We start from the raw sequence: 25,661 nt of genomic DNA, 5'->3' as shown, positions 1-25,661 counted from the left end.
AATTCCAGCATTGAATGTCCATCGAAGATGTTGGTACAGTACATAGCAATGCTGCTGCTGTTGTTATTTTATCATTGCCCAAGACATTTTGTTTATTTCAAGAATTTTGAGAGCAAAATAGCGCAGCGACGAGAGTTTCTTCTTCAATCACTCTATTGTTGACGCGCAGCTATACTCTCTTGATGATGATGATGTGCGATTAAGGGACTTTCTCTCCGGTTTCACTTTATAAGGCCACCTATCTATTATCAATCTCGTTTCTCTTCCACCCTATAGTCAGATCGATGGTCGCCTTTGGGATCGACTATTATTATTATATACCTTGATGCATTCGCGTGTCTTTTATCATCGTAAAGCATCGACATGTTATGCTCATCCGTCCAAACTTCCGTGAACTAATGGAAAACTCCCCTGCTGCTATTCCACTGGTTTTTTTTTGTTCATGTCGTTTTCAGTTTCTTGTTTCAAATTTCCTTCCCGCTGACAGCACAGGTCGTCTAGACGTAAAGAACAAACGAGAAGAAGCTTGCAACACATATAATATACTTGCAACCAGTTATGCAAAGTGTTGTACAAAGTTCAGTAGAGATCCTTCTCTCTCTTTGACAGCCAACCCACAGTTGGGTGGCGTGATGCGAATTTATCCTCTCTTGGTGCATGTTTTCGCAACGGTTGCCAAGCTAAAAACGACCGAACCAGATCCGTATAAATGTTGCTATAAATATCAACGATACTACTTTTTGTGATTTCCTTTTCCGATCGCATTTCGGTTGACATCGAGAAGAGTGCTTCCAGGGAGGTGTAAGTGCAGTGTTGTTTTTCTTTTTAGCTCGACTCGTATATGGTCGTCGCCGTTGCTTTATTGAAACATTTCAGCAGGAGCGCAGACATTGATTTATTTCACTTTTCAAGTCGCCGCCGCCACATTGGAGTAAAGTTGTTTTCCTCTTTTTTTATGAGCCCCCAACGTGACTTCGCTGTACTTGCACTCGACGTATAGGCTACCAAAAAGTATGGTAGTTTTCATCCGTTTTTATTTTATCTGATGACCTTTTTCTCTTTCCGAAGGGTTCAAGTGCGTCCCCCCTTTCAGTGCGCACACGGCCTAGTTCCACATTTTATTACATTTATACAATCTCGAATGGAAAATGCGTGGAATAAAAAAGAGCAACCGAAAGAATAAAGAGTCGTCTATATGAAATTGTTTTATTCTTCCGGGTAGTTTATATACCTTGCCAGAGAAAAGGAGCAAGGCCTCTAGCTTTATGTTTTCCTTTTGGTTGAATTTGACAGACTGTTTTCTAGAGGCGTACGTGCAGTTGAATTATTTTTCCTTTGGTGGAATCGATTTCAAATCGCCGCTTTTATACGTTTGCGTGCCATTTAAGAAACGATAACCTATCATTTATTTTATTTTTCTGTGCTTATCTCCCGAAAAAAAAAAATAACAATAATTGAATAGTTTTTGGTCGCTTTTGGTTTTTTCTTGGGTGGAGTCTGCATTTGGTTTACATTATGGGTTTCTTCTCTCAAGGGGATTGTACAATGCCTTCCAACTGGTAATAATAACGTGTGTGCAGTTAGTTGTACCGAGAGTCTGACCGGTCAAACCGGTTCTCCTGTTCATTTCCCAAATTTCCTTTTTTTTTTCTTCTTCTCATTTCTTTCTGGGTCGGTTAACTGGCGCCGCCTAGATGGAATTGTGTTCGCCTTGCTTCGTTCACTCGGGAGTCCCGAAAAAAAAAAGTCATTTTTTAAAATAAAACATTCGTTTGTGTCGAGATTTCTGGTTGAGAGAAACGAAACAAGAGACTCTGTGCCGTTGTAGACATAGGCCAGCGACTTGTAGGCGGCGAAATTTCATGTCGGAAAGATTTCACCGTCTTTTTGATTCTTGTTTAAAGGAGAGAGAGAGTTTGGACACTGAGCGTGAAAGTTCCAGTCATCTTTGGCGTATTATTTAGACGACGCAGAAAGGAAAAGAGATAAAACAGCAGAGTCTAATCGAGCGTTCAGCATCTGCTGCTACCTTCGATTAGAATAAATAATTGAAATCAAAGATGGCGGCGGCTTCCCTATTTGATTACGTAAGCTGCTTGTATTCTTCTACTCCATTTGGCATGCGACCATCTGCCTCTCGGCCTTTTTATAATTTCACTCTATTCTTGTCTGACTCGTTTCTTCTTCGTTCGTTCGTTCAATCCGACCCGAGAGTCTTCCGTACGTAGTTGTTGTTGTTGTTGTACAACCGTTTTTTGTTCTCTTTCTTGCCGTCGTGCTGGCGCCCATTGTCTGCTGCGTGATTCGGTCGCTCCGGCTGCATCACATTTGCATTCGCTCTTCTTCTTCTGCTCGGCCATTTCTCATCCAGCAGTGAAAGAACGAGCGTTCTTATATGTACTATATGTTTGGCGTCGTTTGTGATCTGAAAGTTCATGCACGGGTCTGCGGGAATGATGACCATTTTCACGGTCAATGGGTCGGGTAGGAACGCAACTTGTTTGAATTTTTTACTCGGAACAACTACAGTTATGGATGACTCAACGACCTTCTTCTTCTTTTGCGTGTTTCTTAATGAACGAGCCTCCTAATTATGTCGTGTGTATTTTAGTTTTGAAAAATCACATCACGTCGTCTGCTGGTGACCAGTTTTTTTTTTCTTTTTTCACGACTCATCAATTCACGCAAAAGGCGCAAGTCACTCTAAATCAATTTGATCAAAACCTGGCCCTGGCAGAGATCCGGGTTCATTTTTTTAGTTTTTGGTAAATGATTAAAGAGTTTTAAAAAATGATAATTGCGCGTTTGATTGGGTTATAGAGCCAGGCCATGGGGTCGCTGACTCGTGGAATGAGATAAAGATGATGATCTTTCCCTAAATAATTAGTATGGCCAATTTCTAACGTAATTTGCCCTAGACGGTGGCTTTGTAAATTGAAGTTGGTCCAAAATAGGGGAGATGGTGGCTAATAAATTTAGTTTTTAGAACCTCCTCTTTTTTCTCGTTATCGGCGCAATGACGTCACTGATGGATTTGTTCATCCGACGACATGGTGGTGGTTGTTGGCACAGCCGCCACAACTACCATCTCTCTGTTGATTTCCTCCTTCAACTCGCAACGCCCCACAAGCGACAGCAGTCAGGAAGGCCGTTCGTGAGTCAGCGCACGATCCGATTTTGGTTGCCTTTTTTCCCGATGCTTGGCCAGGTGAGCCGCGCTGTGGATGGCGCCAAAAGGCAACACAGCAGCGACAACTGATTAACCAAACTCGAGTCGACTTTTGCCTAATGGCATTTAAAAAACTGCATCATGTCAAACTTCTTTTTATTATTATTATTTAAATTTCAAAATGTGCATCATCAGAAAAATTATTTTTTGAAAAATAAAAACGGACGTTCCATTTTGTTTTTTTCTCAGCGGCTTCCTCCTGACCTCCTCCTTTGGGGCTCTTATTTCTTGCCACACATTCGAATTGTACTTATACAACTAAAAATCTTAAAAAGAAAAGAAGGGGGAGTCTTATTTTGAAAAAAGAATTGAAAAGAAGACGAAGAAAAGAGAGCGGCAGAGATCGGAAAGGAGAACACTGTCCGTCAAGCAGCCCAAGATCGCAATGGCTACGTTTGCTCGACCACGCGGTGGCTGGCGAACCGCCATTTTCATCATTCGTCTCTTGTCCACTGTCCAACTTAAACTCGGCTAAATAATTCGACATTCTAGTATCGACTAATTTGTCTGAAATTCAACTGTGATCCCTCAGGCTTTTGAAAAAAAAATTTACTTTCCAGAATTTTCTTTGTTTATTTTTTAATGATTTAATGATTTTCCATTTCGTTTGAAAACAAGATGGTCGTTGGCCGAAAGAGAGATGTGATTTTGGCTTGATCCGTCGTTTTATACTGAACTCTCTCTAAAGAGGTCTCCCTTCCTACCTTTCGGAAAGGTGTAGGGCAAGAGTAGGATCCGCCCCCTTTTGTTTTCAGGCAAAGAAGTAAAGGCAGCAGCCTCCTCTTCCGTCTCATTTCAGGTCGAGTCGCACAAGCGTCGAGTTGTGTCCCGCTCAAAGGTCCTCCTTTCTTTTCCCAAAAGTGCCTCGTTTCCATTTTTATTTTCAACTTCTACTAGCTGAAACATTCTTGGTAAATCTTTTTTATTTCATCGAGTGTATCGGAAGACCCCATTTTTAGAGAAGAGGATTATTAATTCAATCGAGTCGTGCTGACCGCGTTTCGGTGAACAATTTTTGAATTTTCATTTTTTCCATTGTCAGGTAAAATCATCACGTTTTTCTGTCTTGCCGGTTAGAATTTAGATCAGCCTGGGAAAAGTGTTGCACAATTAGTAAATAGGCATTTGTTAGTGATATGTGTGTGTGCTACGTCTTCCTCGTGGACGATCGCCCCCAACAACGGTCTCTTTTATTATTATTTTTTACCTTTTTCTATCCATTGATGTGCGTGTCACCGAAGCGATTGGAACGCACGGTCGGTAGCGCGTGCTGTGTGAGTTGTGCACGACATAGCTCGAAAAAAGGCAAAAATCGTGTCGTGGTCGTCATGGCGCTGCTTTTTTCTTTGGTTATCTAGCTGTATGAGTGTTAGAAGACGTCATAAAGCTAGGTTACCAAAGTTAAGAACTGCCCCTCTTCATCGGCTATTTTCTCGTTTCATATTTGTGTGTATCGTAATCAGTTTTTCTTGGAAGATTGCAAGATAAATTGACCTCGTGTTGGTTTCTCAATACCTGTTTGTGTGTTGTAAGTTTTGGTAGAGGTTTTTTCGCCAGAACCGAAATGGTAATTTGATGAGTGTTGGTTGGGTTCCCTTTTGGCTGGCGCCACCGGGATTTTTTTGACGTTTTTCTTGATTTATAATTTTTTCTTGTTTATTTGTTTTCTCTACGACTTGTCAGTTGCTCCTGCCATCCGTAATCGTCACCACAGCCGTGTAAAACACTAAGCGGATGCGATCTACAGCCGCTTGTTTTTCATCTCAACTATTGTCAAGGTGAATTGGACAAGACACAATCGAACCGAGTTGTCAGATCACGTTGTTTTTTCTCGGAATGAGTTGGGCGGCTACTTTGGGAAGTTGTGGCGCTGTCTATTGGTTTAAAACCATCTACACAACAAGCCAAATAAGAAAAGGAAAACCGGTGAATTCGACCTCGGACGTTCAACCTTCGTTTATGGAAAAAAAGAACAAGTGGCCCAAAACTCTTTTGGTATTTTGGGTGACTTTTTTTTTAAAACACAGTTCTATTTGAGTCATTGCCGAATACCCGATTTATATGTAAAAAAATAACATGTGCTAGTTGGTTGCCCACGCACGCGGCCACGTCATGGCACTTTCTACTTAAAAGGGCGGCCCCTGACCGACCCGTGAGGGCATCGGGAAGAACCACTGAACGTGTGCAGAGTTTTATTATATAAAACGTCGTGACTGGCGTTTTTATACATGTGTGTGTGTGTGCGCAATCTACTTAGGGAATTTGTCTTTTTGTTTTATCTGACGAAATTTGTGTGTGAGATTGTGTCTCAACCGGATATATGGAGAATTTTTTGTTTTCTTCCTCAGTCATTGGAAATTATTGGTCAATTTGCTTAGGGTTTCCATTTTTTAAGGAAATTTTGACACGTCACGACTTTCCCTCCTAGACTTGTCTTAATGTAGGGAAAAGATAAATGTCATTCGACACTGTTGGTTGAGTGTGTCTCCCCCATCCTAAAAAAGAGAAAAATTTGGTTTTTTGACTTTTTTGAATGGGAGACGCGCTACCGGACATTTGATTGGACTCTAGAGATAACAATAAAAATTGAAAAGAAACTCGGAGAGAAGTAAAATCCTAACAACTAGGGACTAACCCCCCAACCCTAGAAAAAGTGATTATATTTCTTCTTCTTCTTCTCCTCCCTTTTTACATTCCTAGAAGAACCTTCAGGTCACATTTTGAATGGTCCCTGTTGTTATTTCTACCTGACTTCACCTGTGGGATCAGCGTCCTTCAGACCCAACAGACTCTCTTGTCTGACGGTGTCTACGACAACTCGGCCGCTACAGCCCCCTCGACTCCTGGTAAGGGGGAGGATTTGTGTTACCTTTGTGGCTTTTCTATTCCCTTTTTTTATTTCGGCGAGAAATGCCAGCAAAGTGAAAGTCTCGGTATTTTTCTTATTTCCTCTTTAATTCATTCAAACTTAATGTTGCCGAGCATCTTTTTTTTACCTTTAATAGGCTTTTTTCTATCAGATTAGAATGGAATAAAAACGAGTCATTTGAAGAAGAAGAAACTCTTCTTCTGATTACAAACAGCTTAAAGTTTTGCTTATTATAGCCACTTAACACACGATGATGTCACTGATGTATTCCCGAAATTTGAAACTGGCCGTCTGCCGACTTTCTAGACGTGCACATCTTGTGTTCACATTTTATTTTGAAAGCGGCAAACAACCTGGAGGAAAAGAGTATTTGTGCTTGTCATTGGGATTAGTTTAACCTGGATAAGTACGAACACGAGAGTAGAAAACAACGTGAGGGATCAAATGTATTTTGTCTTTTTCAATATTTATTCACATACACGTACATGAAAGAAATGCATCCATCATCTTTTTTTCTCTCGTTTTTTCGGGCCTGTTCGACAGTCTCAAAAGTTTTATTGGTTTGTGAGACGCGGAAGGGATTTGCCGAAAAAGTAACAAGAGTAGAGAAACAAAAAAGAAATTTTTGTGTCGTGTAGTATACCGGTACATACAAGTTGTTGCTTAAGGTGTCGTAATAATCTGAGAAAACAAGAACTCTGTGTGGGTGTTGGGTAAGAGAAAAAAAAAGGAGAGGCTTGGCCCTGAAGGAGAGAATTGTTGTTTAAGATCTGTATAAGGTCACGCGGTTTTATTTCGTTTTTTCCTCCCCTCTCGTCTAAAGTCGAGAGATGATTGCATGGTGTGTGGCAGGACAAATAATAAAAGAAAAGCAGGCAAAAGAATTGTGTGGACGCGACAAGGGATCGTCAGAATTCTTTTATCATTTTCTTCCAAGAAGAAAGAGACTTGGGGGTATTACATCACCGGCAAGCCACGACACATCAATAACAGATTCAACACTATACCCAAAAAGTGGCTTTTGGTTAGTGGAACACACCGGAGAAAGAGAGAGAGAGAAAGAACGTTTGAAAATAGCGCCGAGATTGAGGTCATCAAATGTTGTTGGAAGAAAGAGAAAGACAATTCGAGTGAAAAGAAAGGTAGAGCGCAGAGATAATATTATTAGGTTAACAATGGAAAACCCAAGTCACATCCAAACGTCGTCGTCAAAAGATCGCATATAAAAAAGGTAACAACATTTACTACTACTCGCTAGTACAACAATCCGACATTTCTAAATGGTTTATATCTGTCTGTATATATATAAGAGATTATTTAATAATTGCACTTGTGTGATGGCTCAGAGCCAAACAGCAGCAGCAGCAGCATCCCGATGTCTGGGACGAAAATATAACCTTGCGACCTCGTGACAGCAGGCGAACGAGGGGGCTGTCACAACAACCAGGAGATTGCGTCGCTCGTCTAATAGCGGGTAGCTCAGCAGTTAGTTAGTTTGTTAGTTAGTTCGAATATAACACGAGATGGTAAACAACAACCGGCCCCCTTTTTTATTTTTTAAGCTTCTTCTATTGTTGTTCTTTTGTCTTTTCCCTGTGACCCCCAGACGCGCCCAATATAATACTAAGGTGCACTATACAACTCCTCCCCCCTTAGGACAAACCCTACCATTAACCACCACCACCACCCCACCCCCCTTTGTATCAAGATGATGAAGAACCAGTCGTGGTGTGTGTGTGTAATCAGAGATGAGAGGAAGAAGCTCTTGGAAATAATAATAAAAACGAGTTTTCAGTGTTGCGATAAACCGAAAAATAAAGAAATGAAATCATCCAGAAGATTGGGAAAGAAGAAAGAAAAGTTGAGAAGGAGGAGCTTATGAGATATTCCTGTTGAACTGAGGGGGATGTTGTTGTTAAGTCACCGTTTCTCGCTCGTAAATCTCCCTCGTCTGAATACGTTGAGAGTTGGTGAGTGGAGGTGAACCGTTATCACCACCGCCAATTCGATTGTACCTTCCAAACCGGCGCATGGGTAGTGCGATGAGATAGAGGAGGACACAAGCCCAAGACGACCCCATTTTAATCCAAACTGTCGGCCAATTTTGATTGAAACTCGACAGCGTTGCCTGTTCCGGCCTTTATTTAAAAAAGAAACAAATCAAAAATGACTTGGACGAAACTTTGTGCTGTATAACTAAAGAGAAATACCTGATCCATGCGGTGAGCGTCATCATGATGTACATGGAAGCCAAACAAAAGACGACGTGAAAGAGGCTGTAATTGTAAACTGTTCCATCGCGTTCGTTGCGAAGGACCCGTTGTCCGCCGCCTCCTCCTGGGCCGTCATCCCTCCCACCATTTACTGTTGAATCACCTGTGTGTTTGCATATGGCGCGATCAAAATGTGTCCAATTTTGTTTTTAAACATGCAAATGTACTACCGCGAGTGCCGCAACAGGATGGAAGGCAAGACGAGGATTTCTTTGTACGTTCATCAGCGTTTAGTTCAGAGTCGCGTCGATGACCGGTGACGCCGAGAGCCACTGCGCTGTCAGCTGACGTGCCTAAGCTGAGAATCGAAATAAACAAGATGAAAAGAAAAAAAAAACGACGCCCAGTGGTGAGTAGACAGATTTATCAGCGAAAAAAGAAATGTGTTCTTTAAAACGAGCGGGATATGTGATAGATGGAAGGTCAGGTTTTAGTGCAACACGCCTAATGTAGTCAAATGGAAGAAAAAGGAGTGCTGCAGCTGCTCCATACCTGGAATAAACCACGGAGAAAAACATGATGGCCACACCCACGTAAGGCAAAATGAACTCGTTGTAGTCGAACGCTGCACCGACCGGTCCGCAATAAAATTGTTGATCCGATATACCCCCATTTTCGGGTATTTCCTGTGAAGCAACCAGAAGAAAAGGAGAGATAAGGTACACACCATATTCTTTATATATACATGTCGGGATAGCGTGCAGTTTTATTGTAATGATGATGATGACGTGTTTACCATCAACCCCTTGGATTTCGGCTGAACCGACGACTCAGGAGATGGAGTCGGCTCTCTTGGAATACTCGACACGGCCGTCCACGTCAAGTAAGTTATATAAACTGATATGATACCCGACTGTAGTAAGGCAGAATGTGTTTCTCCTATTGTCACAATTGGCCATTAAAAACATCATTAAGATAAATTGAAATAAATATTTCTCTCTTACTTGGTCCACAGCAAATGAGGACGGATATGACAGACAGGAAAAGAGACAATCCGGCGTTGATGCCAATAAAAATCTTGTTAGTCGTGCACCCATCCCAAGTCGTGAAAAACTTGAAAAGCGCCATGGTGCCGACGATGGTGATGGCGAAACACAATAAGGTACACATGGAAGACACTGTCCGTTGCAAGAAAGAAACAACACAAATGATTAATTACCTAAATTTTTCCGCCGGAAAAAAGGATGATTGATTGGTTATAACAATTTGGATATTTTTACCTCCGTACCAACACACAGCACTGCCGCCTTCGGCTACCCTGTGATTGATTTTGTTACCAAGGCTCCGCGCGAAGAAGACAAGGAGCCACAATTGGATGAGGACGAAGGCGACGGCTCCTACGAGGGCTATGTACATCCAAACTGGGAAACGCGCCAAAATTCAAAGTTTGTTTTACAATTCAAAGTGACGGAGTGAATCCCGACACAAATTCTGATTTACTAGCATCACTGGAATAGTAAATGGTTACCTATTTGGAAATGAGTTATTCTTTCTTCTGGTAGACAGAACACTCCAACTCCGATGCCAATCAAAATGAGAAACTTCCACAACCAAGCTCCGTTGTGGAATCCAGCCCTGAAGCCTCGACTCTTCTTCAGACCGATGGTGAACAGAGACATGAGGAAAAAGAATCCAGACAAGGCAAAAGCAGTTCGATAAACGGCCATGTATCCAACTAAAAGCTTGCAGTTGTCACCAATCTTGAGCAGTTCACAGGTAGCTTCAAAATGAGGTATCTGTGCATCATCGATTAAAATTGAATATCAAATTTTATGAACAAAAAGCACAACCTTAAGAATAGAGAGAATAATAGATTTACATTTTCTTCCAATATTTTTTCTATGTGTGGGGTGAGGCTGACACACATGAATCCTGTCCCCAAAAGCAGCATCAGCGTGTACATTAATCTAGTTGTGGTAGACTCAAATGCAGTGGGGCAGCACCTGCAGCAAAATCTGCACCCAAGTCTCCCAAAGCAGCATCCAAGCTGTGAATTCAAAAGATTACTCGTGTCTGTCGGGGGGAAAAAGTGAAACCAGTTTGATTACCTGTGAACTGCAGCACCCTTGTTTAGCCATGATGTGATTCTGTTTTTTCGACTAGGCGGGGAGTGTTTCCCAATCCAACTCTATCGAAAGCCAGCAATCTCCCAGGGCCTGCCGGCTGAGAATGATGGAAGAAGAATGATGATGATAATATGTGATGTTTGTTGTTGTGCGTGGGTGGACGAGCAAATCCGGGTGCGGCTTGTTAATTAGTGTCTTCAAGACATTTGAACTCGGGATAACACACTCGGAGAAAAAAAACGCGAGGGCTGGTTTAATTGATTCCCCACATACTAGACTCGTCGTCGTCTCTCACACAGGACAGGGACAAAACTGCCTACAGCTGTTGCAACTGTCGCCTCTTTAGCTACTGAAAAAAGACGTGGAATTAGACGAAAAACTAAAACTTTTGAAAGCTTTTTGGAAAAACAAAAGCAAAAACGTAGAATAACGAGAAAGGAGCATATACATTACAGTAAAGAGGCTATCGATGTAAACAACCACAACCTTCGAAAACCCAACCACGCAGACGACGCCTTTAAAAAGAAAAATTGTTGCTCTCCTACTGCCCTCGGCCCTAATAATGTCGAATGCCAAGCAAACGCCCGCCTGCATGGCGAGAGCAGCACGCGCAACGTCAAACCAAATTAGCAGCGCGGTTTTCTCAAGTCTCAACCAGTCGCCCAGCAACGACGACCAGAGCCGGGACGCAGCTCCTTTTAATCAATTGGTTTATAGACCCGATTATACTATACTAGTACTACCATCGAGTGATTATTTGTGTGTCACAGCTTGGGTGAATGTATTATAGTAGGCTACTCGAAGCACTTGATTTCGAAAGTCTTTTCGAGACGTTCTAAATTATTCCGTCTTATAATAGTCGTTTGCATTTTCTTGTTTGTGTAAGAATGGTGCCAAGATTTGCTCTTGGCTTTTTTTTAAGTAGTTGTAATATATATCTGTTTAAGAGCAGTCATTTTTTAGTAGCCGCACGAAATCCTGCTGGCGAGAGCGTTCAATTGCGTGTCGCTTCATAAATTATTCGACGTTGGCCGTGCGTTGAATGACTTATTGTTTGATAGGCGATAGTTTTCATTTGGGTTATCACGTCGGTTCCATGCGAATTTTGAATTCATTTTTTTGGCTTTCATTATTGTAAGTGGGATAAACAACTGAAAATATGAAAATGACTCAATTTCCTGCTGCAACGCAATAAAGTCTAACTCAGTCATTGTGAAAAATCCCAAGGATGATGGAACCCCAAGTTCCGGTTGGGAAAAGTGGCGACGCCTTTGTCACAGTTTTTCAGTATTAAACTGCAAAATATAAATTGTCATGAATAGTTCATACAAGAAAATTTTATATTGTATGCATAAATGTGTCTTTGATTTCGAACGTCAAATTTGTTTTCCATTTTGCCTCACTTTTTATTTAGCGGGGAATTCATCAAGAGATTCAACCTCTACTGCTAGATGGCGTATGACACCTGTCCACGAAACGACCTTGGCTAATTCGTCTGCTAGAAAATAACTCTTCGTCCTCCAGCCTTCCAGCTGCCCTGTGGTTTCACTTTCAATGGAGTTTGAAGCGAAGAGAGGGACAAGAAAGTTGGCAGAATATTGCTCAGTGAATCGGTAGAGAAGGAAAAAGGGACAATTCGGCTCAGTGTAATTGAGATCAATGAGGTTGATCGATTGTCATTGTCATTCTAGACGTTCTTTACCAGGTGAGTGGATTTATGCATGAAGAAAAGCAAAACATTGGGCGCCAAAAATTGTCTGTTCATACCGCGTGTTTCCATGGCCATTTCCTACATACTCCATATAGACCACAAATTAAATGTCCTAATGAGTTTTTACCTATTTACTCTGCCCAACTAGTCTATCGGTCGTTGACTAGGCCAGGGATTAGGTGCACTGGTTTTGGTGCCTTATCTTTATCGACTCCCCTCTGTCTAAAAATCTTCGTCCGATATCTCTATTTCATTTAGGAAGTCTGGCTTGTCAATCTGATTTTGTTTCATCTCTTCATGCATTGAATTTACGTCGAGCCAGACGTCTGTAGTAGTTGAGAATTTTGACGATTCTACTCTGTAATTTTGTGGTGACAGCATCTTTTTTTCTGCACAACTTCCTCCTTGTGTGTTGTGTTATTATTTGCTGACCTTGGGACGTTCTCGACACCAGCTGTTAATAGAAGAAAAAAACCAGTCTTGTTTGCTGAATCGCAGCCATAGGTGTTGGTGTCTTTTTCTTACTTTCACAGTTTTTTATTGATTTATTCCTCCCATCTTAAACTGAAAAAGGTGCTCGAAAACGAGTTTTTTAAACATGTCCTTGATGGGTCCCAAAAGTCATCTTCGTTGAGCAATCTTCTCTTCATTCGGAAGATTTAATTTGCTCAAACTTTATCGCAAGGTCACAGGGAAGTCTGCCATTTTCAAGGGAGGAACACTTTCTTTGGGGTATTTCTTTTGTTACGTGTACCGCGTGATTCCGGTCGGGAGTTAGAAGAATTTTGTCATTTAAGTGCGGCGTTTATAAAAATGTGTAATTTGTCCTTGAAATTACGACGACGATTTCCGCAAGTTGATATTTCGCGTTGTTTGATTTCTCATTTGCTGTCGAGTTCCCCACATTATAGGTTCAGTTCAGTCACGATCCGGTACGACATCCGACTTCCTTAAATCTTTACCGGTAGTTTTGATATCAATTCACGATATTGCAGCACGTTTTTCCCTGTGAAACGTGACGTCAGCTACTCCACGTTTTTAATCGGGGGTCACACAACTTCGAACTCATGTACAAATTCGTAGCTTTCCCCATAGGATTCTCATGCAAACCCAATGCAAATTATTTTCGTTGTAATCGTTTGGGAATAATGAAAAATTGTGTGCTTCGAACTCAAAGGTATGAGAGGGAGGAGCTTGTGGTTTGGACGATACATTCTTTTCTCGTCTAGTGCGTGTTGTTTACCCGGTTTTTTACGCGGTTCATGCTAAAGCCGACTTACCTATCCACCTGTTGTTTTTTGGATCTCAGTGAGGTTGCGACTTTGCCACCGAAATCAGCTCTCCCCTAAAATTGTTTGCAATCTCATAAGAGTTCAAAGGTGTGAAATGTTTATTTTCGCTTCTTCTATGGAGCGACCAGGGTGAGATGCCTAAACGTCATGAATTCATTTCGATTTTATTTATTTCCTTTTTTGACAGTTGCCAAGTGAAGATGACGTCTGAAATTTGCGACGTCGACGACTCCGTCAAGGAGATGTCGTCTTCTTCAACTACAGACAGTCAAATGCCACTCATGGAAGATCACAGATCCGAATCCGCCACGACATCCACTCAAATTCACGATTTGACTGATGAGCACGATGGAGGTGACTATCATTTTCTAACATTTACTCGAAACGTAGTAGCTTAGTTTTTTTAATTCGATCGAGTTCTTTTACTTTCAAAATCGCGCGCTTTCTTATCTCCTTAATTGTAAGGACTCAGGTTTACAGATCGAAATTGAAACCTGAACCTGAGCTTTGATGGACGCACAATTTTGGACTGTCTGTGCACTTCGAGAGTGACATCAGACATTTTTTGTTATAATTATCTGATTTTGATTCCCATATTGGGATCCATTTATGCCAAGGCGAACGACCCTCGATCTTCTTCTGTCCTCGATCCTATTATTTGAAATGATTGAATCTAGACTAGGCTACTTTTATGGTTCACCGAATTTCTTAAAGATGTCGTTTAAATTCAAGACTTTTACCAACGGCAAATAGTAATATGATTTTTTCAACTTCTCGAAATCATCATACGGTCAGTGAAAGTGTTACGCTTGAACAAAACTCGTTTGTTCTAGACATCAAAAATGCTCTATTGTGAAATATGCAGAGCCAAAAAAAGCAGTGAAATTCAAATTGGGCCATTCAATTTGTCTCCATGATAAGATTTATAAATTTAAATTAAACCGATTTAAACTAGCTTATTAATTTACATCCATGGGATGCAAATTAATGTCCTTGCAGATTTTTACTTACTTTACATGAAAACACGTATTTTTCGGAATGAAACGCTACATTTCCTTTAAAGAGGAGATGGGTGTGGTTCCAAAAATAATTGCCGGTGGCATTCTGTGGATTGTTTTCTTGTTTGGTGACTAGTATCATTATTTTTAATTTATTTTATTTTATTTTTAATTTACTCTCCCTGTCCCTCGTTAATTCCAAGTCAAGTATAAATTAAAATATCTGTAAATGCATTCTTTATCTTTAAGCTACCGCGAATGTAGCTGAGTCAACGTGTACCGAATCGTGTGTACATTTTCTTTCACCCTCGCTTTGTTTTCGGTTTTTGTTTGCGTGAGATGGGGTTAAGAAAAAAGTGTAGTACGTATATATTTCAAATTGAGTTGGGAGCGCATTGTCGCTCAGGGGTGATTGATGGATATTACTAGTTGGAACGCAAATAAATACCATTTGAAAAGTCATGTTTTGTGATAGTGCAAAAAAACCTGATTTTTGAAACGTTTATTCAATGTTTGATAGTCCCCCAAAGATTTATATTAAATTTTCCAATTTTTAAAAAGAGAAAAGAGAATGTGAAAGGGAAGAATTGTGGAACATATCTTTGAATGCGGGGAAATTTTTGTTTATTTAGCAGTTGATTCGTGATCCTCCAAACGAAATGCGCCATTTTTTGCTTGTGAATTAGAATCATAAACAATTACAATACCCAATTTGCTTTTTATCTGGAAATTGAGATGTGCGTAAGGTCGGGATGGGTGACTCTATTTCGTTCATTCCGGATCCTTAAATGGGATGGCTCATTGTAGTCCGGTCCCTTGTCGCCCAACATCCAAAGTCTTGACAAGAAAGGAAAGTAAAACAAAAGCTAACATCTTCGTCATTAAACTGATAAGATTCACTAATAAATAGAAATTCGAGCGGTGTTATTCTGAGATCATCGACGAGGCATCTCATCTATCGGAGAGTCGTAGGGGGGTGTTTCAATGGGGTTGTTGGCGCAGCTTTGCTTTCTGTTGTCTTCCTGTTTCGATAGCGACCAGTGACTAAAACTCGCCACAAAGTTCATAATTAGTTCAGTTGAAAAACAGTCTCTGGTGCTTCTTTTTCTCTGTGGTCACTCGTTCTTGTTCTTTCCATCTTTCACTTGTCGCAATTTGAGAGAAGAAAAAAAATTTGTTCCGTTACAATTCCCTAGTCCATCGCGGTAAGCCCCTTTTGACATTTGTGCCATCTCCTATTTTTCTTTCTATTCCTGACCTGGGTCAGTTTTGATTTTCCATCAGCCTTTTACTTTTACTTCCCAGTAAATAAAATGAGGACGGCCAATTCCGGCCTTGAAATACTTAGCGCTTAGCAAAGCATAAAAACCCAGTGGTTTCCAATGTTGTTTCAGGTTGTTTGGTTGGGTCCATTCTAGTTATTGTTGTCGTTTCACTGAAATAAATAAGTTCAATTGACTTTCACATTTCAAGTTCGCGGTCGGATGTGGTGCTTCATGATCGATTGGGTTTTTATGCAACAATATGTTGAATACTGACGGATTCAGAGAGATGCGTTTGTGCATTTCGTTACCATCAAGTGAAACATCCTGGTTTAGTTGCTTTAAACGTTGCGTCCTTGAAGTGAATGATTACACTTGGCCGTTGGCTTTTCATCTCGTATAACTAACGAAGTTTTTTTTATCTTTGGGAATCCCGAATTTTTTTTTAAGCCTACGGCCGCACCTGTATTCATTTAAAAATATCCGGTGTCAAACTTTCGTTTGTTACACAACGTTTACGGATGCACACTCAGCATTTATTAGAATGCGTATTTCTACGTGAAGGTTGTTGTTGGGGTTTTCCCCCCTTGAGACTGCACATCCCATGTTAGAATTATCGTTGTTTTTTAATAGCTCTGCCATTTTGCCTGTGTTTTTTTGGTTGTCGAAATCTTTAGTCGTCCTTGACATCACATTTAGTGATGTCAATGTTAATGTGAATTCAACCTAAACGTGAAATGACTCATTATTTTCTTGCATTTCACTTTTTAGGAAATCCATTTATTGATTTACTTCTTGCAAGAAGCTGCAAGGGGTGTGTTCTTGTTGTTATCAAATATCGATATCTTTTTGGCGATTTCTCGAAATTCGAGGAGGATTTTTGGAAGACATTGACCCGTCCTATTGATCGAATCGTTTTAATCTAGTTGGTCGAATTCACTGATTATAACGGTGGAAAAAACCTTGAACTTAAATTTAAATGAGGGAAAACAAGCGAATTGATGTAAGATTGGGAACTGGTTTGCTAACGGTGTAATTTTAGAAAGCATAATGATGCAGATATCTAGTTTTTGTTGGATTTTTCTTTTCTAAAAAGATGAGTTTCTTTTCATTTAGCTTGAAGCTCTGTTATGCCCATTGAAACTCGTTTAGAAAACAGGCCGCCGAAATTCACGTAAAAGGAGACGAGGCCGTGACGGGAATTGGATCACTGGTATGTAGTATCGCCTGTCACTCTCTCCCTCTCGAATCTCGTGCGGTCGTATTAAACTGTTTTGAAAGAAACCAAAGACAGAAAAATTTCAAAAGAAAAAATAAAGGATTAAGGAGATTTTTTTTTTTTTTTTTAGTTTAGTTTTAGTTGGGAGTTCGAGTGAACTTTGGAACGCGAGTATCCGCTAGATTTGATTGGGATCCGGGTCTGTAAGAATTTGTAACCCAGTCGCTCTTGAAGCGATCAGTGCTAAAGTACTGGCGCTTAGCCCCTAGGACTTGGGCGGTTGTCACCAGAGGCGCAGTCGTGACTCAGAGACCGGAGACGAGACAAATTATTGGATGAAACTGATTTTTGTTCATAAGAGTCTCTTCTTTATTTCTTTTTCGTCATCTTTGGCTCATCAGGTCGACGGAGGATGGGACGAAGCTGGCCGCGCTGTTGCGCCATTTCGGGATTGGTGACCGCCGTCGTTTGCGCCATTCTGGCCCTCACGTTTCCCTTACTCTACCACGCCATCCTCAATTATGTGAGTATTCTAGTCCTATCCAGTTTTTCATTTCTATTTTTGCTTATTGAATTTCTTTTATTTATTTATTTATTTTTTTGCTCAGGAATTGTCACTACAAAAGGGGACGTTCACATACAAAATGTGGGAAGAACCTCCAATCGATATGTACATCAAATTGTATTTCTTCAATATAACCAACAGTGAAGAGATTCTCCAAAACAATCAGGCGAAACCTGTTCTTCAACAGTGTGGACCTTACACATTCAAGTAAAACATTTTTCTCGCTCCCTCGAGATATCCGCTTCCATAAATATGTTTGAGAGCGCCAGTAGATAACGTCTGTGGTTGGTTCTGATTACACATGTAGAGAATCGCACCATCGAGTCAACATCCAACCTCATGACAACTACACGATGACTTATCAGCAACGTCGAGTCTGGCATTTCGTCGAAGAACTCAGCAACGGAACTCTTGCCGATAATATTACGACTCTCAACGTTCCATTAGTGGTAATTAAATGAACTGTCTTTTTAGCACTTTGAAGAGATTGGGGTTTTGTCTAATTCTCATTAATTTTATCCTTTTAATCCAGGGAGCCACTTATACTCTCCGTTTTCAGCCGCTCTGGTATAAAGTTGGATTCAACCGAATTGTCAGATTGCTCGGTAGCCAGCTCTTTGTGACAAAGAATGCTTCTGAATTGATTTTTGAAGGATACGCTGATCCCCTTCTCGAACTTGGCAAACGTTTACCGCCCGGCACTTTCCCTCCTTTCGATAAATTCGGTTGGTTTTACCAGGTATGAAGCTGTTTGCCTTATTATTTGATTTTGTACTGACAGTATTTTCCCTCTGGTAGCGCAACAATTCCGAATCGTTCGACGGAGTGTTCAATGTTTTTACCGGAGCAGATCACATTAGCAAAGTGGGCGAGATGGATTTGTGGAACTACTCATCACATACCAAGTATACTTCATAAATCCTTATTGGGAATTTTTTCTAAGTTTCTAACATTTCTTTTGTCTGCAAAGCTTTTATGAATCTTATTGTGGAATGGTCAATGGATCTTTTGGTGAGGCTTGGGCTCCTCGTCGTAATAAAACAAGCATCTCCATGTACGTCACCGACATCTGCAGGTTTGTGTTTCATTTACTCAGTAGACTGCGGTTTGTGGTTTGAAGTTAATAACATCATTTCCTGTTCAGATCCGTGACATTAGACTACGAAAAGGAAGTCATTGATGCAGGCGTGCCCGCGTATCGCTATACTGCCACAGAGAAAGTCTTTGCCAATGCCACGGTCCATCCGGATAATTGGTGTTTCTGCTCGGGAGGTGCTTGTAATCCTTCCGGAATAGGAAACTCATCCACTTGTCGTTTCGGTGCACCCGTTTTCACCTCTTACCCCCACTTTTACCTGGCTGATCCTTATTACATCGACCAAGTGGACGGATTAAGACCTGAGAAGGATCTCCATCAGTTCTACATTGATTTGGAACCAGTGAGTTTATTGAGTGTTTCATTGTAAATTTGATGTTTCATTCAACAATTTTTGTGACAGGAAATGGCAGTGCCAACGTCAGTCAGGGCTCGCTTGCAAATCAATATTCTCATTGAACCCGATATTGACATAGAGTAAGTTGAAATGTTAAATTGAACAACTAACTTGGTGGCGCATTAATAAATGTGTCATTGCTACAGTGCCGTGAGGAATCTCAACCGGATGTTCCTCCCTCTTGTCTGGTTTGAATTGAGTGCCGATTTGACACCGGATCTGGGCGTTTGGATCAACTTGGCCAACCGGGTGCCAGTTTTCGGCACGGCCGCGTTTTTCGGCTTCCTCTGCCTCAGTCTGGTGGCCGTGGCCGTCTCAGGTGTGTTCCTTGTCAAGAGGAGATCGCGGACTCACGCCATCGCTTCGGCCGATCCCGCCAGCAAAGAAAGCGACATGATTGACTCTTGAAAAGGCTCGTCGTTCAGCTGTTGTTGAGTTCAGCGTCGTCGTCGTCCTCCCACTTCTTTCTCCCAAATCGTATTTGATTTTGTACTCGGCAAAGTAGGTAAAGAAAAAATTTATATGAATTCCAAATATTCAAGTGATCATCTGTTGCGCATCCATGTGTCTTACTATTTCCATTACGTTGATTCTATACTGACCACTACTATTAAGAATTTAATGCAATACGTATAAGTTTTTGTGCCTTTTTGTTTTAACGATGATATTGTAGGTGCCTATTAATCGCCGCATGTGTTTATATTGTTGATGAAATCGCCTTGGTCAAGCGACTCGCTGACCGTGAAAACATCAAGATGTGCTTATTTGTAGATGGTTGGCTTACGTCAGCTAGTCACCAAACTCGTTACAATTGATAGTTGTGATTTCCAACGTCGTTTTAGAGGGGCAATCAACGCCAATTTATTGTGATGTATTTTCAAGTCCCCTCTCTCTTAAACCCTCCCTTTTTTTCGCTTCTTCCTTTTGTTGTTCTATGGGGTTACATCTATCTAGTGTATCGAAAACATCAATAGAGAGTGCCTTGACTTGACTGTCACACACTGACAAACTGCTCATTGTAATATAATACAAAACGGTATCTGTGTATACGTGAGATGCGTCTAGTCATCAGGGAAGTTTAAAAACTCTTCGTCGCACCGATCTTATTTCAATATCAACAAACTTACATTTCTCCTTTTTGTTTCTACTTGGGAGTTTATAGGAGCTGCGGTGCTATGTTTATGTCAGGATGAATAAGCGCTTCCCGTGATGGACAAAGTTGGCCTGAAACTGGTGAAAGAAAAAGGAAAACTTAAGATAGGGTTGGCCTTTGCCTTAACTTTTACTATCTTGTGTTGAGGATTTTTTCTGCTGAGTAAAGTGTAATCGGAAACTTCTTGGTGCCATTCCCTGGACTACGAAAATTATTAAGCTATCATTGCTTTCTTTCCCAATTAACTTGTAGCTGTCGAGATTTTCGGGAAAGAACATCGCTGCGCAAGTATGTATACATGTTGCGATGCGATTGCAATAATAGATGCTAAGTTTTTTTTTATTCTTTTGAAAATTTGTCTGTTACAACAATCACCGCTGCGTTCGTTAACATTATTTATAGCTTTGCTGTCACATTTTCGACGCTTGTCTGGTATGGACTTGATTATTCAGTAATGCTATCAAGAAATGTATCACGATCGACTTTGTGACAGCCCAGTTACTATTTTTGGCGAGATTTTTCATCACTTAATTTGCTTTACTTCCCAGATGAACGATAACACGTGATATAGAAGAAGGAAGAGAACTGGTTTCAAGCCGCATCCAAATTCCAACTTTGACGTGATAAATGTGACCGTTTCACAATCGAGACATAGTAATCTTTTGAAGGAATGCAAAGTCGCTCTAGAGCGGCTTAGAGACAGCCGATGTTTCCGACAGATTTTCTTGGTAGTTTAGCGTCGAATCCTTGAAATGAATAGACTATTTTTTTAAATCTTTTCCAGGTTTCGATCATTGCGTTACAATTGACTTTTCCTGTTTGCCATCGTGATAAGTATTTAAGCATTGGGTTTGGCAACTGCCAGTAAAAAATCATAGATTAAATTTTCTTAATTATTTTTCTTATTATTTCCACCAGCCCAGCAACACATGCAACACTCAGGTGTACCTTTGAACGCTACTTGACATGATTGATTGTTGGTTTTTTTAATCAGATTTTAAGCCCAGACATGGTAAGCCTTGTGTTTTAGGAGATTATATCATCTTTTGACTTTGGACTTGATTTTTTCACGATTTAGACATTTCGATACGACCTCCTTACTTATCTTTGATAGCCGATGTGTTTATTAATAGTAGCAAGGATACCACCTTTGGGATTTTCCTTTTGTTTGCAGGCCCAGTTCGATAAACCCATTTGTTGTGTGTAGCTACATCGCTGACCGTGAGTATAAGAGACAGATAAAAGTAGGCTGCTATTCCATTAGTTCGAAAACGAGTCTCGGCATCACTTTATTGATTTTAGTCCCTTAAAAAGAAGAAAGCGCAATACAAAATTTGTGCAAAATGGGTCGTAGTCCCGTTTTTTGGGGTATCACAGGTCTAACGGGTGCCATCATTGGAGTGACTTTTGCAGTTGGTCTACCTTTCCTCGTTAGTTTCATAATCGACCAGGTATGTTCTGTTATATAATATAAAATCTGGCAAATGTTGATTAAATAAAACTATTTGTATTTCCCACGGTACGCGACAGCAATTGAGGCTCACACCGGGTACTATTATGTACAAATTCTGGGAAACTTCACCCGTTCCGATGTATATCCGATTCTACTTGTACAACGTTACCAACAGCGAAGATGTTCTCAGAGACAATACGACGAAGCCTATCGTCCAAGAAATAGGCCCTTTTACTTACACGTAATTTTTTCAATTAAAGTTGCGGTTCATAGCATTTTAACAACTCTTAAAAAATGGCAAATTTTTATTGAAGGGAAGTGCATGAGCGCGTCAATGTGACAAGATTGGATCATAATTACACCATCCAATTCCAGCAGAAGAGATATTGGCAGTACGTGGAAGAAATGAGCAACGGGTCTTTAGACGACCCAATTACCACCCTCAACGTCCCACTTTTGGTACTTTCAGAATTCAAAAAATTTAAGCTGTTTTTTTTTTTTTTTTTTAAATCGGTTGAATATTTGATAGAGTGCGGCGTACACGATAAGATTTTCTCCGCCGTTCATCAAAACAGGGTTCAATGCTTTCGTAAAAGCGACCAATACTGAAGTCTTTATTACGAAAACGGTGGACGAACTCCTTTTTGCCGGCTATTCTGATCCCTTGTTAGATTTCGCTCAGTTAATACCGCCAGGATATCTTGATATCCCTCAGGGCTATGACAAGTTTGGATGGTTCTATGGGGTAAGTTGTTGGCATTTTCGGGGTCTGGCTCATATTTTATTGCAATATTTTCTTTCTCAATTTACAGCGTAACGGATCCGAAAAATTTGATGGAACATTCAATATATTCACTGGTGTGGATGACATCAGTAAACTCGATGTCATGGACATGTGGAATTACAACTCTAAAACCGAGTATAGATGTTTACTAACAACCATTGCAAATGTCGACCTGTAAATATTAATGTTTACACCGTTTAAAGGTATTACGAATCATATTGCGGGTACGTCAACGGATCTTTCGGCGAAGGATGGCCACCCAGAAGAGAACGAACTAGCATATCCATGTATTCTTCTGATCTTTGCAGGTAAGCATCGATTTTAAAAATCGAATTATCCGAATAATATTATTTTGATTTACTCTCAGATCCGTTACGTTAGACTACACGAAAGATGTCAGCAAAAGTGGTGTGACGTTTTATCGATTTGCTGGAACAAAAAATATGTTTGCTAGCGCCGAGGAAAATCCCGACAATTGGTGCTTCTGTTCTGGCGGAGTCTGCAATCCTTCGGGAGTCACAAATTCGTCAACATGCCGTTTCGGAGCTCCTGCCTTTGTCTCCTTTCCTCACTATTTCTTGGCCGACCCTTTCTTCCAAGAGCAAGTGGAAGGATTGAACCCCCAAATTGATTTACACGAGTTCCACGTTGATCTAGAACCGGTAGTGCAATAATGTTTGAACTGGCTAGAGAAAATGTTTGAAGTAGCTTTCTTAACATTTCTTATTTTATTGCAGCGCACATCAGTTCCGTTACAGGTAGCGGCACGTTTCCAAATCAACATTCTGCTGCAGTCTATTAAAGGCATCAAGTAAGTACTAAGTTGTTGATAATTTCTATTGAAACCACACTTGGCTTATTCATTTTCTTTCTTAAAAAAAATCTATTAGAATTGTCGAAAACGTCAGAGAAGTCTACATGCCAGTCATCTGGTTCGGTGTAAGCGCCGATTTATCCGACCACTTGCTGGGCTTGATCCATTTCACCTTGATAGGACCGTACATTGGATCTTTTTGTTTTTTCTTGCTTTTCGGGGGATGTATGGTTTTGGTCGCCAAAAGTGGAATCAAATATGCAAAGATGAACAGAAAACAACCAAAAACCGAAGCAACAGCAGAGCAAGATAAAAGCGAGCATAACGATACGGAATCGATCGAACGTGAAAATGATCAAATTCAATAGATATATGCACTGCACATATTAGGTAAAATACTAAAACGGCCAGTCGGCCATTAATCATTTTAAAATAAACCACTGTATTTAATAAAGATAATGATATCGGAAATCTGTAAAAACGAAAGTTTTGAAATTCTAATTAAACTAAATACGATATGAATAAATTAATAATGTATGTGAGTAATCAAACCAATGCTGTCGCAAAGAGTAAAAATAACGCCATATTTAAACTGTGGCGTTGCCGTTTGTATGTTTCCATTTTCTGAAATTCGAAATTATCCCCATCTCTGTTGTTCGAAACACAAAAATCGTTAGTTCCCGTCCGAAGCGCTAGGTTGTCGTAAGAAAGAAAATGGGATTCCACAAAGAAAGCTCACTTGTTAATTTTTTGATAATTGCTTTTTTTAATGTACTGTACTAAATGTATTTCACGGAGATGACGAATATTTTATTTTCCGTCCGACTCTAGTCGTCCGTGGTTGCTAAGGGTTGTCACTAGGTGGCTAAATATCAGTGTGTTTAGGGATTGAACTATTCAGCTCTCGTTTGTTGGTAATGTAGGGGGTCGGTCATCAAACTGTCAAAGTGCTGAGATGACAGACAAAACGTTCTTTCTTTTGCTGTCGAGACGCTGTCCGAGAAGCTTGAATTTAATCATTGCTGGGTACTTTCTTACGTGACATTTCTGATCTTAGACATGGTAATTCCATTTTTTATTCTTATGTAATTAAACGTAATTTGTTTGTGGGGTTCGTTGTGTAACATTGCCTTTAATTCATAATTGGCAATTGCATGTGGCCTGCTGTACTTTTCCACAATGTCGTCTCTTGCTGCATGTTGCACGTTTCGTTCCATGCATAACAGTAAAAAGTAATTATTTTGTCTTAATTTTTAATAAAGACTTTTTTCTGAATTAAAATGTTGTGACTTTGTTTCAAGTAGTTATTGAGTTTTATTATTCTATTAACTATTGAGTAGTAAAGTCTGCGCTTCATTGCGTTTTGTTTTGCAAATTGTTTCAATTTCCAGTTGAGTTATGCCAAGAGCTTTTGCAGACGTTCACTTAACTTGTTAGAAAACTTGAGTGGGTTAGCATTTTGCCTAAATGTGAGTCTACGTGAAAAGTATGTGCTACACATGTGTTTTTGTGAGAAATTGGGTTAGACATTGAATTCTTGATTTAGATGGCGTTTTACAACAAATTGTGTTTCTATATAAGAGCTTTCGTGAAAAGATTTGCTCAATAGAACTGTATTTTTTTATAAAACAGAAATTTGCCCTTTCTTGTATTTGAAAATGTAATTGGTGTTTTCCTTTGATTTGTAGGATTTCTTGGTTAAAGTGATGTTGGAGCTGCTAATGGTGTTGATGCAGTGTTCATGGTGTGAGCAGTGGTTTTGCAGTCATTTTTCAGTTGAGATATCTTGAAATGGAGCTTGTGCAGACATTCAGTCCAACATCATACTTCAATGTGTTATTTGCCCATGTTGATGTTTTTTTGTTGAGCTGTTGTGCAAAATAGTCGGTGTTGCCTGGTGGCTGTTGGGCATGTTTTATCGGCTGCCTTTTGTCGATGTGTCGTCGTCTCTTGCCACCTGTACACTCCTTAAGGTAATGCTTTATGGGTAATTTCATTTAATTATTGGCTTGAAACAAATTTTTTCGTTCTCGTTCAGTTTAATCGTTCGCTGCCGTTCCATCGACTTGATCCATTGGTGAAACTGAGATGAGGTTGCAGAAATTGAAATGAGGTTGCAGAAATTGAAAACTGATACATTATTAGATTTAGACAAATTAAAAATGCATGCATGTTCTCCCTTTTCCCTAAGTAAACTGTTTCCGCCGTTGGTTATTCGTCCGGTCGAACGGGAAATAGCAATGAAATGATCTGATGTAATTTTGGAGAAAGATTAGTTTGACCACGAAGTAATTCTGAAATTCTCCTTTATGATTCGCGATTAACTCTACCTCATTTATATAACCATCTTAACTCGTTGCTCTACATATGACCATAATACTGCTTACAATAAAATATGAAATCAAATTCAATATTTGTTCTTTTTGACATGCATACAATAATTAAACGTTATTGCAATATTTATATATAAATCAATAAAA

The 25,661-nt window shown here is 40.1% G+C and overlaps 3 protein-coding genes and 2 long non-coding RNA genes across 13 annotated transcripts; 4 read left to right on the top strand and 1 right to left on the bottom strand.

Annotated features, from left to right (window-relative positions):
* The first annotated feature begins 3,843 nt into the window (after positions 1-3,843).
* LOC124191257 lies at positions 3,844-6,817 on the top strand. Its single transcript, XR_006873357.1, has 2 exons — positions 3,844-6,162; positions 6,235-6,817. It is a non-coding gene; the product is annotated as an uncharacterized LOC124191257 (long non-coding RNA).
* Positions 6,528-11,041, bottom strand: LOC124191255 (serine incorporator 5-like). 5 transcript variants are annotated; one of them, XM_046584358.1, is made up of 11 exons: positions 10,891-11,041; positions 10,420-10,783; positions 10,191-10,358; positions 9,840-10,107; positions 9,592-9,732; positions 9,316-9,489; positions 9,108-9,250; positions 8,864-8,997; positions 8,542-8,669; positions 8,309-8,474; positions 6,528-8,236 (listed from the first exon to the last, which is right to left on the bottom strand). In XM_046584358.1, exons 2-11 carry the CDS (start codon positions 10,447-10,449, stop codon positions 8,014-8,016), a joined length of 1,575 nt encoding a protein of 524 aa, XP_046440314.1. In that variant the 5' UTR covers positions 10,450-10,783; positions 10,891-11,041; the 3' UTR covers positions 6,528-8,013. The 5 variants fall into 5 exon arrangements, with proteins under 5 accessions (XP_046440314.1, XP_046440313.1, XP_046440316.1 ...); XM_046584357.1 differs by having other exon boundaries at positions 10,886-11,021; XM_046584360.1 differs by having other exon boundaries at positions 10,420-10,786; positions 10,886-11,006.
* On the top strand, positions 8,633-10,103 carry LOC124191258. The gene is made up of 2 exons (XR_006873358.1): positions 8,633-8,720; positions 8,787-10,103. It is a non-coding gene; the product is annotated as an uncharacterized LOC124191258 (long non-coding RNA).
* Positions 11,042-12,431: 1,390 nt separating the features above from the next.
* On the top strand, positions 12,432-20,024 carry LOC124191253 (protein croquemort-like). Of its 4 annotated transcripts, none has more exons than XM_046584352.1 (11): positions 12,432-13,569; positions 13,628-13,794; positions 17,321-17,442; positions 17,528-17,691; positions 17,792-17,933; positions 18,017-18,223; positions 18,283-18,389; positions 18,455-18,559; positions 18,629-18,923; positions 18,984-19,057; positions 19,124-20,024. In XM_046584352.1, exons 1-11 carry the CDS (start codon positions 13,535-13,537, stop codon positions 19,383-19,385), a joined length of 1,680 nt encoding a protein of 559 aa, XP_046440308.1. In that variant the 5' UTR covers positions 12,432-13,534; the 3' UTR covers positions 19,386-20,024. The 4 variants fall into 4 exon arrangements, with proteins under 4 accessions (XP_046440308.1, XP_046440309.1, XP_046440310.1 ...); XM_046584353.1 differs by having other exon boundaries at positions 12,568-12,654; XM_046584354.1 differs by having other exon boundaries at positions 13,509-13,527.
* Positions 20,025-20,169: 145 nt separating this feature from the next.
* Positions 20,170-25,592, top strand: LOC124191256 (protein peste-like). 2 transcript variants are annotated; one of them, XM_046584362.1, is made up of 13 exons: positions 20,170-20,858; positions 20,915-21,142; positions 21,209-21,581; positions 21,661-21,824; positions 21,898-22,042; positions 22,113-22,328; positions 22,396-22,502; positions 22,571-22,675; positions 22,735-23,029; positions 23,105-23,178; positions 23,258-24,243; positions 24,870-25,154; positions 25,220-25,592. In XM_046584362.1, the coding sequence occupies exons 3-11, from the start codon at positions 21,474-21,476 to the stop codon at positions 23,547-23,549; spliced, it is 1,506 nt and encodes a 501-aa protein (XP_046440318.1). In that variant the 5' UTR covers positions 20,170-20,858; positions 20,915-21,142; positions 21,209-21,473; the 3' UTR covers positions 23,550-24,243; positions 24,870-25,154; positions 25,220-25,592. The 2 variants fall into 2 exon arrangements, with proteins under 2 accessions (XP_046440318.1, XP_046440319.1); XM_046584363.1 differs by adding an exon at positions 24,408-24,413 and having other exon boundaries at positions 20,170-21,142.
* Positions 25,593-25,661: the final 69 nt, after the last annotated feature.

This window comes from Daphnia pulex, chromosome 3 (assembly GCF_021134715.1).
Source record: "Daphnia pulex isolate KAP4 chromosome 3, ASM2113471v1".
Taxonomy (NCBI): domain Eukaryota; kingdom Metazoa; phylum Arthropoda; class Branchiopoda; order Diplostraca; family Daphniidae; genus Daphnia; species Daphnia pulex.
This window is presented reverse-complemented; position numbering and strand designations above follow the sequence as displayed.

Coding starts and splice junctions, on each gene's coding strand:
- LOC124191255 (XM_046584358.1), bottom strand. CDS start 10,449: ATGGCTAAACAAGGGTGCTGCAGTTCACAG. Junction 9,733..9,839: donor AATAACTCATTTCCAAATAG/GTAACCATTTAC, acceptor CGCGTTTCCCAG/TTTGGATGTACATAGCCCTC. Junction 9,251..9,315: donor CCTCATTTGCTGTGGACCAA/GTAAGAGAGAAA, acceptor TTGTGACAATAG/GAGAAACACATTCTGCCTTA.
- LOC124191253 (XM_046584352.1), top strand. CDS start 13,535: ATGTTTATTTTCGCTTCTTCTATGGAGCGACCAGG. Junction 13,570..13,627: donor TCTTCTATGGAGCGACCAGG/GTGAGATGCCTA, acceptor CTTTTTTGACAG/TTGCCAAGTGAAGATGACGT. Junction 18,924..18,983: donor TCTACATTGATTTGGAACCA/GTGAGTTTATTG, acceptor TTTTTGTGACAG/GAAATGGCAGTGCCAACGTC.
- LOC124191256 (XM_046584362.1), top strand. CDS start 21,474: ATGGGTCGTAGTCCCGTTTTTTGGGGTATCACAGGTCTAACGGGTGCC. Junction 22,043..22,112: donor CCCTCAACGTCCCACTTTTG/GTACTTTCAGAA, acceptor AATATTTGATAG/AGTGCGGCGTACACGATAAG. Junction 22,329..22,395: donor AGTTTGGATGGTTCTATGGG/GTAAGTTGTTGG, acceptor CTCAATTTACAG/CGTAACGGATCCGAAAAATT.